The sequence below is a fragment of the Phascolarctos cinereus genome, unplaced genomic scaffold (assembly GCF_003287225.1).
Source record: "Phascolarctos cinereus isolate Bilbo 61053 unplaced genomic scaffold, phaCin_HiC Scaffold_3;HRSCAF=262, whole genome shotgun sequence".
NCBI classification, from domain to species: Eukaryota; Metazoa; Chordata; class Mammalia; order Diprotodontia; family Phascolarctidae; genus Phascolarctos; species Phascolarctos cinereus.
Window position 1 is genome coordinate 176,481,905 of NW_027555736.1, and position 16,483 is coordinate 176,498,387.

Consider the following 16,483-nt stretch of genomic DNA (forward strand, 5'->3'; position numbering starts at 1 on the left):
TTATTTTAGTGGTAACCAAATTATGAAAAGTTGCTTGACATAACTGATACAAAAAGTTCAACAATTTGGAACTTGAAACAAACTCATTATCTATCAGGTGACTTTAATTTTGTTAAACGCATTTCCAAATTACTTTACACAGAGAATCAACATCCCATCATTAACAGTTATAACTACAACTTTAAAAGAGCATGCTTACCCAACTTCAGAGGCCAGTTTCTTTACCAGGATGTGCTGAACTGGATGATGCATTTAAGCAAAGGTTGCCCTAGGACCCAAGGCCATTGCCAGTGGGTCCCATCCTGTAGCTGCTGCCCCTCCCCTCTCCTTCCTTTCCCCAGGTGGGGGAGGGGGAAATCAAAGGTGAAAGAGAAAGGGTGAAACTCTCTTCTCTTCTCTTTTGAGAGGGGTTAACAGATACACTCTTGACTCAAGGGAAGAGTGGGAGAAGGGTTGTTTCAAAACTCCTTAATGATCTGATCATAAAACTTCCAGAATCTGCCAAGATGTTTTTAGCTGTTCTAACTTTTCCCCGTGGCCTCCATGAAGGAGGATTCAGGGATGTAGAGGGAAGGCAATAAGCAAGCCTCAGGGAACCAAAAAGCACCTACAGTTTTCCCAATTCTCTAGCACCAAGAGAATTGACAGAATTGGGCATATACTTCCCGACTGGCTGTCTGTCCTTGTCCTCCATTCTGTGGAAGGTGTATCCAGGTCCACAGACTTGAACTGAACCATTGAACCAAGAGCCTGAGAATGTCAGGCCAAGAGTGAGACAGCTTTATAACTGCCTGCCTGAAAAGCGCCTCTAAGCCTTTCTAGGTGCTTGGAGAGCAACCCCAACTGCAGGGCAAGAAAGAAGAGAGAGAGGCTTACATATGTTCTAGTCTTTGCTGGAGAAGAACTTGGGGTTAGGCAGTTTTCCTGGTGCAGGGAACCATATGATGAGGTCTAGAGGTTTAGGGGTGCTGGGACCCCAAAATCAGAATATGTGAGTCCTGCCTGTAAGAATCTGACCCAAGCCTTCTTTCAGCCAAAGACATGGTTTATTAGAACATCTGTCATACTGGGCAGACTCTTAAAGAGTCTGAACATTAGTGAGCTATTGGCTAGATTATAAAAATCTGAGCAGCTCTTTAGATCAATCTTGGGACGGTACTGGATTGCTGTTTCTCTCCCCTCTTACTCTCTTTTTTTAAACCAGAAGAATGATGATGACCATGGTAAAGCTCGTGAATGGCTGGTAGGAGACACTATTCTAGCACAGGGAAGGGCTGCTTCTGGATTTGATCTCTTCTCTTAGTCATCCCTACACATCAACAGTTGTCCCTGATCCCTGTTCCAATACCATGTTTGGCTAGGATATTACATTATGTTTTTCTCCTGCCCTAAGGCTCCTCTGAGACCTTTCTGTAGATTCTGACTTGGGGTGTAGGCTGCAAGTGGGAGCTATTGATGGAGTACAATGAGCAAAGGCTTGAATTGGGTTTTAACTCTGATTGTTCCATTAACTAGCTGTGTGAATGTGGGAAAATAATTTTATGTCTTACAACTTTAGTTTCCTCATTTGTAAAACAAGGAGATGAGCTCATTTCTAAAGTCCTTTTCATTACTAATATTCTATGAATCTCTATGAAATACAAGGGCAGTTAGTATTTGATGGGCAGCTAGGTAGCAGGTAGATAAAACACTAGGCTTGGAATCAGGAAGGTTCATCTTCATGAGTTCAAATCTGGCCTCCCACACTTAGTAGCTGTGTGACCCTGGGCAAGTCACTTAACCTTACTTGCCTGATTTCTTCATCTACAAAATGAGATGGTTAAGGAAATGGCAAACCACTTCAGAATCCTTGTCAAGAAAACCCCAAATGGGGTCAGGAAGGGTCAGATGCAACTGAACAACAAATAGTATTTGCTGCTGCTGGTGGAAATGTCCTTGGAACTGATCCTTATGGTTCAAAGCACATTTCTGGAAACACAGAATGGTTATCTTAACTGACAAATTATCCAAAATGAGTCAGTTTCTTAAAAGACTTCTCTCAATAATAATAATAATAATACAAAAAATCTGAATACTAAAATCTCACTCCTCATTTTCTGATTTGGAGTATTTCTCTATCCTCAAAATACTACTGATAGGTTCCAAAGGCTATTTTTATTGAAGTCAAACTTGATCATAATAATAGCTAGCATTTTTAAAGTGCTTTAAGTTTGCAAAGCACTTTACATATGTTATTTCATCTGATTCTTAAAACAATCATGTAAGGTATGGCTATAATCCTCATTTTACAGACAAGGAAATGGATGTAGACAGAGGTTAAGTGACTTGCCCAGGGATAGATACACGGTTAGTGTCTGACACAGGATTGAAACTCAGGTGTTTTGACTCCAAGTCCAACACCACTATATCACCTGGCTTCTCTTGGATTTACTATGTGTTTTCTTTGGGTTTTTTTCAGCAACATACTTGCACTAGGAGAAGGTGTGTCTTTCTGTGGTCATTGCCCTATGGGTTTCTTTACTTGAGTTACTACATATCCAATTATGCTGCACGTACTCATTCCAAATGAGGACGGAAATATGGAACAACTAACAACCCCTTTCAATGGTCTCAATGAAGAACATGCTAATATGACAACTGCAGATGGTGTACCCCAAATAGGAACTGAATAAACTCCTCTTTATCCATTTATAACACCCCTGAATAGGAACTGAATCAAGCTCCTCATAGCCAATTACGTATTGTTGTCCCAACACATTCTTTAGGAACATAAAAATATTTAGCTGGGAGTTACATACCCTAGTCCGTTAATCATAAGCAACTCTTCTTCCTTCCCCATCCTTACACTGAGGAGAGAGCGAATCTGGCCCAAGGCAGCTAGTAGGTTGATAGTATCCTCTACAGAAGCATGGCTAATTGTGTAAGTCTTCCTCATGGCTTGCAGAAGCTCTCCAATGCTGTCATACTGCCGACGGAGAAGATTGAACATTATCCGAACAAGCTCGGGGTCCTGGATTTGATCTTCTTGAGCCCAGCACACCATAGTCTGAGAGATAAGTTCCTTCAGGGTTGCTGAAAAAGCAATAAGAATTGACACAGTGATTTTATAAGTTCAGAATAAGCTTGTCATCTGCTTCTTTCAGAGTGAATTACAACATATCATTGGTTAGCTATGGCCACTTTCAAGCTCTATTTTACAAGTAAAATAACTAAGGCATAGAGAAGTAGGGGCTTAAGGATATAGTTAAGTACCAAGGAGATTAATAATCCTTAATACAAAATATTAAATAAAATTGCTTCTAATCAATCATCAAAAATTTATTAAACATTTACTATGCACCAGGCACTATGTTAGGCAAGTAGGACAAAAAGATTATGAAACAGTCCGTGCTTTCAAGTAACTGAGACTGCATAAACATATGAGTATATGCATGTGCATGCGTGCATGTGTGCGTGTGTGTGTGTGTGTGTGTGTGTGTGTGTGTGTGTGTATGTGTGTGATTCAGGAGAGGGCTAATATAGGCGGTGGTACTTGGGCTTAGTTTTTTAGAGTTTCTCATTGGTTATATGTTGCAGCCTGCTCACACGCACTCTACTCCTTCCATTGACCTCTATGATATTAACTTAATTTTTCAGAGACAGTCGTATTCCATGTCTTGTTGCCATACAAAAAGATGGCATTAAAAAGTTGGGTCTTTGCTTTTATGGAAAGCTTGGAGGCAGGGGAAGGGAGGTCAGTTTAAAAAAAAAAAGCTTTGCAATTTCCTGAATGCAATCTAGTCCAAATCCTCTACTTGTTCAATTCCAGTTTGTTATCTCTACTGTTTATTATATATGTACGTATGTGTGTGTGTGTGTGTGTGTGTGTGTGTGTGTATATATATATATGTATGTATACACATATATATATGTATGTATACACATATCTATATATAGATATACACATAAACGTATATATATATATATATGTATATTTTGACGCACAAGATACAAGATGATATGAATTTTTCTTTTTAGTATCAGGAGGTATCCATTTCTTTATATTTATTTATTCATACTTATAAATATATAATATTTATAATATATCTATCCATCTGGGAGTTATCTATGTAGAGACAGTAAATGAACTAATGGGAACTGAGAAGGTGATGAAGAGAGAGCGTAGAGAGATTAGAGAAGAGGCTCCAAGATGGAGTTTTAGGGCATGTCCATAGTCTGGTGGAGTGGTATAGATGATAATCCGAAGGAGAGGTCAGAAAGGTAGGAGGAGAATCAAGAAAGAAGAATATTATGAAATCCTAGAGAGGAAAGATTATCTAGGAGGAGAAGGTGGTTGAAGTGTCAAATGCTGCAGAGACATTAAGAACTGAACAATTAAAAGGTTATTGGTAACTTTGTAGAGGGAAGTTTTAGTTAAGTGATGAGGTTAGAAGCCATACTGAAAGGGGTCAAAGACTACAATGAAAGGAAGAAGAGATAAGGAGCAAAGAAGAATTTTTCTAGGAATGTGGCTGTGAAAAAGAGGAGAGATATAGACTGATAGACTGGAGAGGTGGTAAGCCAAGTGAGGGTTTTTTTAAGGACAAAGGATACCCGAGTAGGTTTTTAGGTATCAGGGAAGAAACCTACAGATACTGAGAGTTGAAAGGGGAGGAAGGAGAAATAGAGAGAAAGGGAGAAAATGACTGCCAGGGAAGGGAGGCAATGAAATGGAAGGGTTGGCCTTGATGAGCAGAAAGGAGGGGTCAGGTCAGCAGCATTTTGAGAGCAGAGAAAGGGAGAAGGACCTCATGGCAAATGACCTTTATTGTCTTATTAAAGTATGAAGCAAGGTCTTCTGCTAAGGGATGAGGAATGAGTGGTGAGACTTGAAGAGATAAAATAAATTCTAGAATATCTGCTGTTGGAAATGCAACTGAAAATCAGTTGGGGAAGAATAAAAGGATATCCTTGCAGTAGTGAGGTGCCAGTTAAAATCAGAAAACAAATGTGTTGTATTCCACTGCAAAGGTTTAATCACATTCATTCAAATAAACTTCAATACACGATGTTTTCATGGATAGGTACATGCTTAGGGACATATTTTTTGAATGATTTAATCTTACCCTCTCTCATACAAATGACTGTGTTTTAAGGAATATTTCAGCAAGAATATTTCACAACTAAGGGCAATGGGTTTAAGTAGTAGAGAAACAAACTACAGATGGACAAGGAATAACTTCCCAAGGTTGTGCAGAAGGGAAATGGGCTGCCTCAGGTGGTAGTGAATTTCTCATCCCTGGAGATTTTAAAGGCAGAGGCTAGACAACCACTTGTTGAAATTACTGTAGGGGAAATTCTTAGTCCATGTTGGACTAGAGATGATATAAGAAATCCTTTCCAATGCCAAAGTTCTATAATTCCATTGACATTGCAGCTGCTCTGTTAAACCAGAACTCCAGAGACCATGCTAAGTCACTCAGCTCCGGACTCTCTGGGACCAAGACCACTTACCCCATACATTTTCTGCTCTGTTGCCTTGCTCAAACCATCCCCTTCTTGTTTATACCTCCTGTTTTGAGAGCTGTAATCAAATCAACACTACCATCACCTGTGGAAATGGTGTATTACCCTACAATTTCCATCGTTATTTGATGACTTCTCAGATCAAAACATGCTTCCCTGGCCATCACTTTTTTTCTGTATATATTGTCTTTCCATTAAGTTGCTTGAATGCAGAGAGCTTCTTGAATCCTGGTGTTTAGAACAATGCTTGGCACATGGTAAATAATTTATAAATATTTATTCATTCATTAGTTCACTCTGTAGGATTATCATATACAAGAACTTTTTTTCTATGTGAAGAAATACAGGATAGTCTGTCACTTTTCTAATGTGCTTAAATAATTTGTCATGGGAAACTGGTTCCTGAGGGATAGCTGATTTAAGAGCAGCTTGCAAAGGCCTATAAATCAACAAATAACTCCTCTAGCACCCAATCACAGTCCTTGAACACCCACTATCAGGATCATTTTTTCAGGTAACAGCATGTCTCTCTAGGAGTCTCCAGTTAAAATGCTAATATTTCAGATAACTAAACGATTATAAGACTTTAATGAACCCATCACAGCTAATTGAATGCTAAAAAGAATGGCACAATGAATAGTTAAGTTTTGATTGGAAAATTAAGGTCAGATGACACAGTTCCACTAAAAGAGAAGCCAAATGGCAGGATGAGGGCACTGGACCCTTGGAATGATGGCAGAAAGGAAGGATAAGAGAAGAAAGTTATAAGGGAAACTGGAAGGAACCCCAAAGCACACATTTTCATTATTTTGCCTAAACATTCCCATAAAGTAAAGAAGAGGCTGAGATTCTTAATTTAAATTTAGAGTCATAGGACACAGAGTACTAAAGATGACTTCATCAAAGTCACACAGTGAATAGCCACAAACCTAGGAATGAGTACATATCTAGAGTATCTGTATTATATGCTCTATCTAATGGCCTATTTTTTTTTACCTACGTAATACTATGTGTGGCAGATGTCTGCTCTGGATAAGTCTTAGCTCATCACAAGAACATAAAAATAGAACTCTATTGAAAGACATTTAGATGCAAAAGGATTAATTTAATCTCCTGCTGTGTATATCAATATGGTAGGTGTTTTAGGGTTCAGATTAAGGACAGGAGCTGACAAACTAGCAAAAGTACAACCAAATTAAAGGAAAACAGCTAAAGAAAGGATTGACAATCACAGAATCACACAAGCATGGTTGAATGAGAGGAAGCAGGATTACTGACTATCAGTCACGCTTGATAATATCTGAGCTTTCTGAGAAGTTATTAAGGGACCAGATGGATTCCTTTTTAGGAGACTGTTCCCAAAGAGTCAAATATAACAAGATCCTGCTTCAAAGACGAAACATTAGATAAAGCAAGTTCTTTTTCAGTTCAAAAGAACAATAATAAATGACCTATGCTCTCTTCCAAAAGTGAGAGGGTGGCTGGAAATAGAAATCTTGTATTCCATAAGAATTATGTTTAGTTGCAAAGGCTGTACATTTTTCTTCTGAAGCCTACATTACAACCTAAAAGGAAAATTGCAGCTCTCAAATAAGATACCTGAATGCATGTCAGTGGTGCATTATTATAGGCCTGCACACTCAAAGGAATGGTTGAATTACATCAAGAGTTCTCTAGCCATTGTGATAGAATGCCTAGGTAGCGAAAAGATGAGTAGTAATGCAGAACCTAAGTTCACATCCCTATTCTGTTGTGTGTCCATGAGAAAGTTCGTGAATTATTTGAGCTTCAATTTCCTCATCTGCAAAATGGGGGCAATAATAGTTGTACTGCTTGTGTCACAGAGGCATGAGGAAGGCATTTTACAAATTGCAAAGTGATAATATGAGCTATTATTATTTCTTCACAAAGTCCATACTATAAAGTGCCTTACAATATGACAACTCTGTCCTCAAAGGCTTGGCCAGCAGACAACAAGTTTTGGTGGATTCAATCAAATGCTAAAAAAGTGTCGGGCTAGTGATGAACTGTGCTGTCAAAAAACCAACTTATATGGGGGCGAAGCCAAGATGGCAGAATAAAAGCATTGACCTGCGTAAGCTCTCCCCCTAACCCCTCCAAATACCTAAAAAAAAATGACTCCAAACAAATTCTAGGGCAGCAGAACCCACAAAAAGACAGAATGAAACAAATTTCTAGCACAAGACAACCTGGGTTGATTAGAAAGGTCTGTTGCACCAGGCTGGGAGAGGATCACAGATCAGCATGGGTCACCTGGCAAAGATGGGCCCCAGGAACCTGGGCAGGCCTCAAGGGACTGAATCACAGGCAACTGTGTTGGTTTCCAGACTCCTCAACCCACAAATGCCAAAGACGATTTAGAAGGTCAGTAGGAAAAGTCTGTCAGTCCTCAGGGAGAGAGGAGTGTGGAATAAGACATTATCATTCAAACACAAAAATGACATGGTATTTAAATTAAAGCTAGCAGGTAATTTAAAGTGAGCACAGTTGAATGGGGAAAGAAAAATATTTACATCTAAATCATATAAACTTTATGAAGTCTAGGTGGTTAAAATTCAGTTCACAGCATAATAATTATGTCTGAAAATGCTTCAGGGTATTAATAATGATACAATTACATTTATTCATTTAAAATGAAATTTACTTTTTAGAGACTGGCACATGTTTAGGAAAATGTGCTTTAATATTACAAACAAGAGTGCATTTGACATTCCTTTCTTCCCTTTGACAGAAAAATTGTTAATATAATGACAGAAATTGTTAATACCAAATGTAATACAGACTGCCACTCCCTCAATAATGCTAGTAATGTCAGAATTTTTGTAATGTCTTTACTTTCCTATCCTTAAGATAATGCCCAATAGGTTGAGCTGAACCAAACCAAGTCCTCACCCTGAGATTTTGCCTTGTAAAGAAACCTAGTTTAAGCTGGAACTCACTTCTAATAATGTCCTTGCCTCCTTTTGTTGGGATTAATGGCATGAAAGACAAAATAGCCAGAATGGTTTTCCTTGCCTTGATTGCCAAGGGCAATTGGAGTTGCATGACTAAGTCTTGCTACCTTATACTACCTCCTCCCCAACTCCTAAAGATATAAGAAGTTTTGGATTGGGTCTTGGAGTTGGGAAATCCATTGTGCTCTGCCCTTATGGGAGATTCCCCCAGGGTGGCAGATTTGGTACCCTGTTATCTCAATTAAAGACACTTTAATCCTCAACCCATGGCTTTGATTTATTTCAGGACTGGATTGCTTCATATACTGTCTTGCGTGAAGATAACTTTATTCCTTTTCTGAAATCTTAAATGAGGGATAGAAAGTCTCAGTGAATTTAATCACAAAGGAAGCACATCCAGAAAAAGCCACCAAATAATTGGCACAATTTGCTGAGTTTAAGGAAACTTAAGAGCAACAGTACAGTCATGCTTGAAAGTACCTGACATAATTGAGTCATAGGAGGTATGACTCAGAGAAAAGTATCATTGAAACCACAGGGCACCATTTAACACCAAAAATTGTTCTTAAAAAATTTATTATCATAGAATTTCTAAGAGAAGAAAGTTTTTTCCCCCTCTTTTTAAAAATCTGAGATAGAAAGTAAGTACCTATCTCTTGAAAGTAGAAACCATCAAGTAAATTAAGATGACAAAGAGAGTGATGCTGATAGAGAAAAAAGTGCTTATATCCTCTGTGGATTAAGTACAGAAGTTGATAGGGAATTCTAGTTTGTTCCTGAATATATAGTTTGAAATATCTAATAGGCATGCAGGACTGATGCTCATGGGATAGTCTGGGGATAAATATATAAATCTGGTAGTCATTCACATACAGATGATAATTAAACTTGTATGAGTACATCTGTAAATGAGTATACCAACTACTCTGATTTGCTTGAGCTTCCTAATCCTCCAGGTAACCAAGAAGAATGGTATGAGGACTGGCTGCATTTACTAAGAAGCAGAATGGCTTGACATACCAACAATTCCATGCAGTGACTGAGAGTAAATGCAGCTGGATATGCAGAAAATCAGCAACTCTGAAGCCGATTAAGACTATATCAACTTTGAAGCAGACCCTGAGACAATAGATGGTTTATGGACCTTCAAGAGACATTTCAATCTTCAAAGATATTTACTGACTGTAGGTTATGAGACTATGGACACATCCTGTTTTATGGTTTTTGGAGACAACCTTATCTACAGACACTCCCTTAACTTTGGTTATAGGGCTCTCAGAATATCCTGTTTTTGGAAATATCTCCTTTTCAAGCCTTGAACCGTGGATTGCTTATCACTAAGAGTGCCTTCTGATTTGTGTATCAAAAGGCCACAGCTCTGACGCCTGGAATTCTTCACTTTCCCCTCCCCTTGGGAATGGGGCTCACTGATTCATTCCTTTCTAAACCCACCTTTCTTCATAAATTCCTTACCTTCCTTTGTTTAAAAGGTATAAAGACTCTTCCCATCCATTGCATGGCAACCTGTTCAGCACAAGCTGGACAGTACCAATGCACATGCTTTTTTTTTTCTTCCCCGCTTAAAAAAAAGTCTCTCTTTAATTTCACAGGCATCATCTTCCTCTGGTTTTCTTCCATTCAAGGAAAAGGGGAATTTTAATTTCAAGAACTGGCCTTTGTATTCTCTGGGCATCTTTCCCTTTGTGGGCAAGAGAGATCTAAATTCCTTCAAGAGAGCATCTGCCTCAGTTTACAAACTCATGAGAGCTACTGAGGTCACTAATAGAACATGTGTTAAAAGTAGGGGACTTAAAACAGAGCATTTGGGAACACTCACTTCTAGGGGCATGATATGCATGGTCAACTAGCAAAAGAAACTTATAAGAATAGGTGAATAGGTTGAAGAATAGGTTGGAGTAGGGTTAAGAGAGAGAGTAATGTCATTAAAGCCTAGAGAGGGGAGAGTAACTACGTAGTCAATAATGTTAAATGCAGCAGAAAGGTCAAGAAGGATGATTGCTGAGAAAAGACCATCATGTTAATCTCTTCCTCTTCTGAACTCTTACACTGAATACTACCTACACAACACATTGGTCATGGATTAACCATCACCTAGCACTACTGATGTTTTTATATAAGGAAAATCAGCCCTATTACTTTACCTGGACTTCTTAAGGGGGAGGTCTACATATTTGGCTAGTTTCACAAATGAAAAGAAAAGGAATTATGTTACTTAAGAGATCAAGGGAATTGATAACTTCTGGTATATTTGGAAAGAAGACCAACAAATGAGAATTTTAGATAATAAACCTTTGTTAGGTCTTTAGTATGTGCAAGGCATTATGCTAGGTAGTGGGGACATAAAGATGAAAAATGGCATAGTCCCTGCTCTCAAGCACCTTACAAACTAAAAGTGAGATAAGACAAGTACACAAATAAATATACACAGTCACAGCAGACTGTGTTTGAAGGAAAGTCCAGACAAATTGCTATCATACTTCAATAAGGAAGAAATGAATTTCAGGTAGGGATGGGAAAGTCAAGATCAAGGAAGATTTCATAGAATTCTTTCTCATCATAGTGAGTTAATCTAAAGAACAACAGATTTACCACAGGCAGCAGGACATCCAGAAAAAAAAAAGTTCTAGACTTAGAACCGAAGCATATTAGGTTTGAATTCTTGAATCTATCCCTCATCAATAAAATAACTTTGGGCAAGTCACACAACCTCTCTGAGCCTTAGTTTCACTATTTATAAAAACACACATTTCACTAAAATCATACTTCAATTCCTCACTTTAGTGTTGATTTGTCCCTGCTTTTTCAAGGGCTATATCAGTAGAGTATACAGTCCTACTAAGGTTAAAAGTTTTTCATTATAGTTCCAGTGGTGGATTACATAATTACTGTCTAAGTACCTGCTTTTAGACAGGCTGATCACATAAAGGCTGGACAAGTGAATTGTTTTATCCACAGATGCTTATGAACTACTAAAGCATAGAGGAACTGTAATCAACATCAGTGGAGCATATACCAATAAAATCAAGGATCCGTGAAAGTGTCAGAGTATTATTTAAACTATCTACCTTACCTGGTTGTGAAGTTCAAAAGAGGCAATGTATGTAAAATTATCTGGCAAGGGTTTTGGAGTGCATTCTTAATGGATCTGTTGGACTCATTACTCACAGAATCTTGAGAAACAATGCTATCTCTCTCCCTGAACAAAAGACCATACTTACCCTCTGTGTGTGTTCTTTTCTGTTCTAGGTGAAGGGAGTAAAGTCTGATTTTGGGAGTTTTGAAAGGTCGAGAGAGAGCCACAAGAATCTAGAAATCAGAATCTAGGTCAGGCTTTATGGCTAATCCAGCAATAATGCCCCAAAGAGCAAGAAGCAACATCTGAGAGTGAACTTCTGGACTGAGGTAAGTGGAAGCTGAGATAAGGATTGATCAGGCAGGCAAATGGTGTCTGGGCATGAACTTGGTAAGAACCAAGTTAAATTTTGAGCCTATTTTCCCAGAGATGGAGGTGATATGGATAAAGCACACCCTGGAGGTGTTGAAGGAAATGTTTGTAAGTTGTTCTTGCTATATCTTTGAAGTAAATGTCACTTTGTAAAAGCTAGCTGATTTTAAATGATTTAGTGGAATTGGAGACTGATCACTGGCACCTAATAATGGTGATGATGGGGGGGCCGGGAGGAATCCAGCAGGTAGGTACTTGAGTTACTGAAAGTAGAGAAAAGCCACCCAGAAACACCTCAGGGCATCCTAGAATCCTGAAGCAGAGATGTCACCATGTTGGCTTGAGGGGAGAGAGCCAGCAAATACTTGGTTACAAATCTCAATCCAGTTTTCTTTCTATTCTACCTTGCTTAGAGAAGAGAATCTTGAAAGATACTGGGATGTAGTGGAAAGAATGGAATCAGGACCTAGTTTTGAATACCAGTTCTGACGGTTTCCATTTTCCAGTTTTCTAAATATCACTTAACCTCAGTTTCTTCCTCTAAAAATAAGAGGGTTGAACTAATGATCTCAATGTCCCCTCTAGCTATATATCCTACAATCCTGTGACTCAATATTACAAGGCTAGAAGGCCACAGAGCTGTTTCTTGACTTTGACTCAACACTTATTCTTCCTATACCACATTGTCTCTATCATTTTTAATACACTTAGTAGGATTCACTGCCTTATATTGTGCTCACTGTGTAATGATAAGAGGTTGGGACAAAGAAAGAATAGCACTTCCACATCTTAAACTATATCATAAAGCTGCAGTCACCAAAAACATCTGGTATTGTTTTTAAAGAGAGAGAGAGAGAGAGAGAGAGAGAGAGAGAAGTAAAATTACTAGGAAAACTGGACAGAATCAGGTAGAAATTAAACTTAGATCAGCCTTTATGGATTCCCAAATTTATTTGGCCTATTGCTCCCTTAAAAAAAAATTACTCAGTGCTCCTATCCCCTCCCCTGGAAATCTACGTTTTTTAAAACCCTTTTAGATTTTTTTTAAAATTTGTGTCATTTCAAAAAAGTACCATTCCAGCACCTCCTCACCCCAGGGGGTGGGAATCACCCACTTTGGGAACCTAAGCACCATACTTTGCAACACATTACAAATGAACACATGACTTTAATATTAAAGACCATATTATAAAAGAATTAGAAGAGAAACAGATTATATACTTTTTACAACCATAGGTAGGAGATACATTCTCAAACAAGATGACAGGAAAAAAAAGAACCTATTACTAGTCTTAGTATCAAGTGCCATCCTGACAATAAGAAAGCCCCCCTTTTTTTTTGGTGAAGCAATCAGAGTTAAGTGACTTGCCCAAGGTCACACAGCTAGTAAGTGTAAAGTGTCTGAGGCCACATTTGAACTCAGGTCCTCCTGACTCCAAGGCCAGAGCTCTATCCATTGCGCCACCTACCTGCCCCAAAGCCCCTTCTTTTAAATAATTTGAGGAATGTCTTAGTATACTTATTAGGTTGAACTAGGTCCCACTCTTGGGATCGTTAGCTCTATAAACAGAACGAACTTGGGCGAGGCAGCTACCAAAAGTTTTCTTGGTGGACATCAGTGTACTCAGATATACAAGTGACGTAGGTGTACAACCTTTTTTAATCTTGATTAAACACACCTTTTTTCTTTCATTTATGATTTGATTTATTTCAGCACTAAGGAAAGCATAAAATAAACATTGCAGTATTAGTCTATAGTTTTTGTTCTCTAGATTTTTTTTCTGGTATATATGTATATTAATAACTCATCTATGTCATTGAAAGAATTTGGTAGAATCCCTTCTTTTGTAATTTTCAAACTGTTTATGTAAAAATGGAATTAAGTGTTCTTTGAATGTTTTATAGAGTTCACTTGTGAATCCATTTGGCCTCTTTTTTGGGGGAGGTTTGTTTATGGTTTCTTTAATTTCTTCTTTTGAAATTGGATTGCTTAAATCAGAGGTGTCAAACTCCTAACCAAACAGGCAAAATTCTGCCCAAATCAGACTAAAATGTAATTGGGAAAAGTTTAACAAAATAAACAAAAATACAACAATAATATTAATTTGTGTTTTTCTAAGTCAATATACAGCCTTCAATGCTATTTGTATTTGAGTTTTAAACAACTGGCTTAAATTCTCTATTAACTGTTCTGTTAACTTGGGTATTTTATATTTTGGTAATTATTTTATTTAGCTGGAGAAAAGCTTTTAATAACATTCTTTATTCCTTGTGAATTTTTTTCATTTTTGATACTGGTTTTGGTTTTGTGCCTTCTTTTTAATCAAAGTAGCTAATGGTTTGTGCATTTTATTGTGTGTACTATTTTGTTTTTTAAAAAAAGCACCTAGTATCATTTATTAATTCAGTATTTTGTTGTTTTCTTTTTTTTTCATCTTCGATTTTCTGGATTTTACTTTTGATGTCTAACTGGAGTTTTAAATTTGCTGGCTTTCTAGTATTATTTTGTTATATTCCCAATACATTAAGCTGTTCTTTCTTTTTTTCCTCCTTTTTTTTTTGTTAATGAAAGTGTTTAGAAATATAAATTTAGATAAATTAGAGATATAAATGACTGCTTTGGCTACATTCCCCAAATTCTGATATGTTGTTTCATTACTGTTATTATCTTTAATGAAATTATCTATCATTTCATTGTGTGTCCTTTGACCAATTCTTCAGGATTAAGTTAGTCTTCAGTTTATCTTAGCATATGGTATGAGATGATAGTCCATAACTAGGTTCTGCCAGACTTTTTGAGTTTTCCCAGTAGTTTTTTTTGAATAATAAGTTCTTGCTCCAATAGATGAGATCTTTAGGTTTATATATCACTACGATACCATGCTCATTTACTTTTTATATTGTGTACCTAATCCGCTCAACCTATCTATTTCTAACCTAGCACAAAATTATTTTAATGACTATGGCTTTGATTCTGGTTTGAGATTTAGTACTCCTAGTCTTTTTTTCCTCTCCACTTTTTTTCATTTATTTCCTTCATATTTTTAGCTCTATAAAATAATTATTTGGTAGTTTGGTTGGTATGGCACTGAATGAGAAAGTTAATTTAGGTAATACTGTCATTTTTATTACATTGTCTCAGTTTACCTGTGAGCCATTAATATTTCCTGAGCTATTTAGATCTGTCTTTATTTGTATAGAGTGATTTATAATTTTGCTTATATAGTGCCTGTGTATATTTTGCAGGCAGAAGTCCAAGTATTTTATATTGTCTGTAGATATTTAAAATGGTATTTCTTTTTTTAGTTTTATTAATTAATTTATTTTTAGTTTTCAACATTCACTTCCACAAGATTTTGAGTTCCAAATTTTCTCCCCATCTCGTCCCTCTCCCCACCCTGTGCATTCTGAATATCTCTTCTCCTAATTTGCCCTTTCCTCTATCTCCCCAGCCCCTTCTCTTATCCCCTTCCCCTTCCATTTTCCTGTAGGGCAGGATAGATTTCTATACCCCATTGCTTGTATATCTTATTTCCCAGTTGCACGTGAAAACAACTTTTAACATTTATTTTTAAAACTCTGAGTTCCAAATTTTCTCCCTTCTTCCCTCCCCACCTACCTTCATTGAGACGGCAGGCAACTCGATACAGGTTGTACACACACACACACACACACACACACACACACACACACACACACACACGTGTGTGTGTGTGTGTAGTCATGCAAAACACTTCCACAGTAGTCATGTTGTGAAAAACTAATTCTATTTCCCTTCATCCTATCCCACCTCCCATTTATTCTGTTCTCTCTTTTGAGCCTGTCCGTCCTCAGAAGTGCTTGCTTCTGATTATCCCCTCCCCCAATCTGCCCTCTCTACTATCATCCACCCCTCTCTTATCCTCTTCCCCCCATTTTCCTGAAGGGTAAGATAGATTTCCATATCCAATTGAATGTGTATGTTATTCCCTCCTTAAGCCAAATCCTGTAAGAATAAGATTCACTTATTCTCTCTCACCTTCCCCTACTTTCTCTCCACTGTAAAAGCCTTTTCTTGTCTGTTTCATGTGAGATAATATACCTATTTCTACCTCTCCCTCCCTCCTTCTCCCAGTATAATCCTCTCAATTTTATTCTCCAAATATCACCCCTTCATCTTCAATTCACCCTGTACCCTCTACTTATCTATCTACCTATATATACATACATATAATTTTTTCCCTCCAACTCCCTACTACTCACAAAGGTCACAAATATCATCTTTCCATGCAGGAATGTAAACAGTTCAACCTCAATAAGTCCCTTATGATTTCTCTTTCCTGTTTACCTCTTCATGTTTCTCTTGAGTTCTGTATTTGAAAGACAAATTTTCTATTCACCTCTGGTCTTTTCATCAAGAATGCTTGAAAGTCCTCTATTTCACTGAATATCCATTTTTTCCCCTGAAGGATTATACTCAGTTTTGCTGGGTAGGTGATTCTTGGTTGTAATCCTATCTTCTTTGCCTTCTGGAATATTATATTCCATGCCCTATGGT

The 16,483-nt window shown here is 37.5% G+C and overlaps 1 protein-coding gene across 1 annotated transcript in view; it reads right to left on the minus strand.

Annotated features, from left to right (window-relative positions):
• The window catches only part of RYR3 (ryanodine receptor 3), a 731,065-nt gene that overhangs the window by 212,439 nt on the left and 502,143 nt on the right, over nucleotides 1–16,483 (minus strand). The window contains exon 39 of the mRNA XM_078151313.1: nucleotides 2,799–3,072. Within this exon, the coding sequence (XP_078007439.1) occupies nucleotides 2,799–3,072 (274 nt within the window). The remainder of the gene's footprint in view (nucleotides 1–2,798; nucleotides 3,073–16,483) is intronic.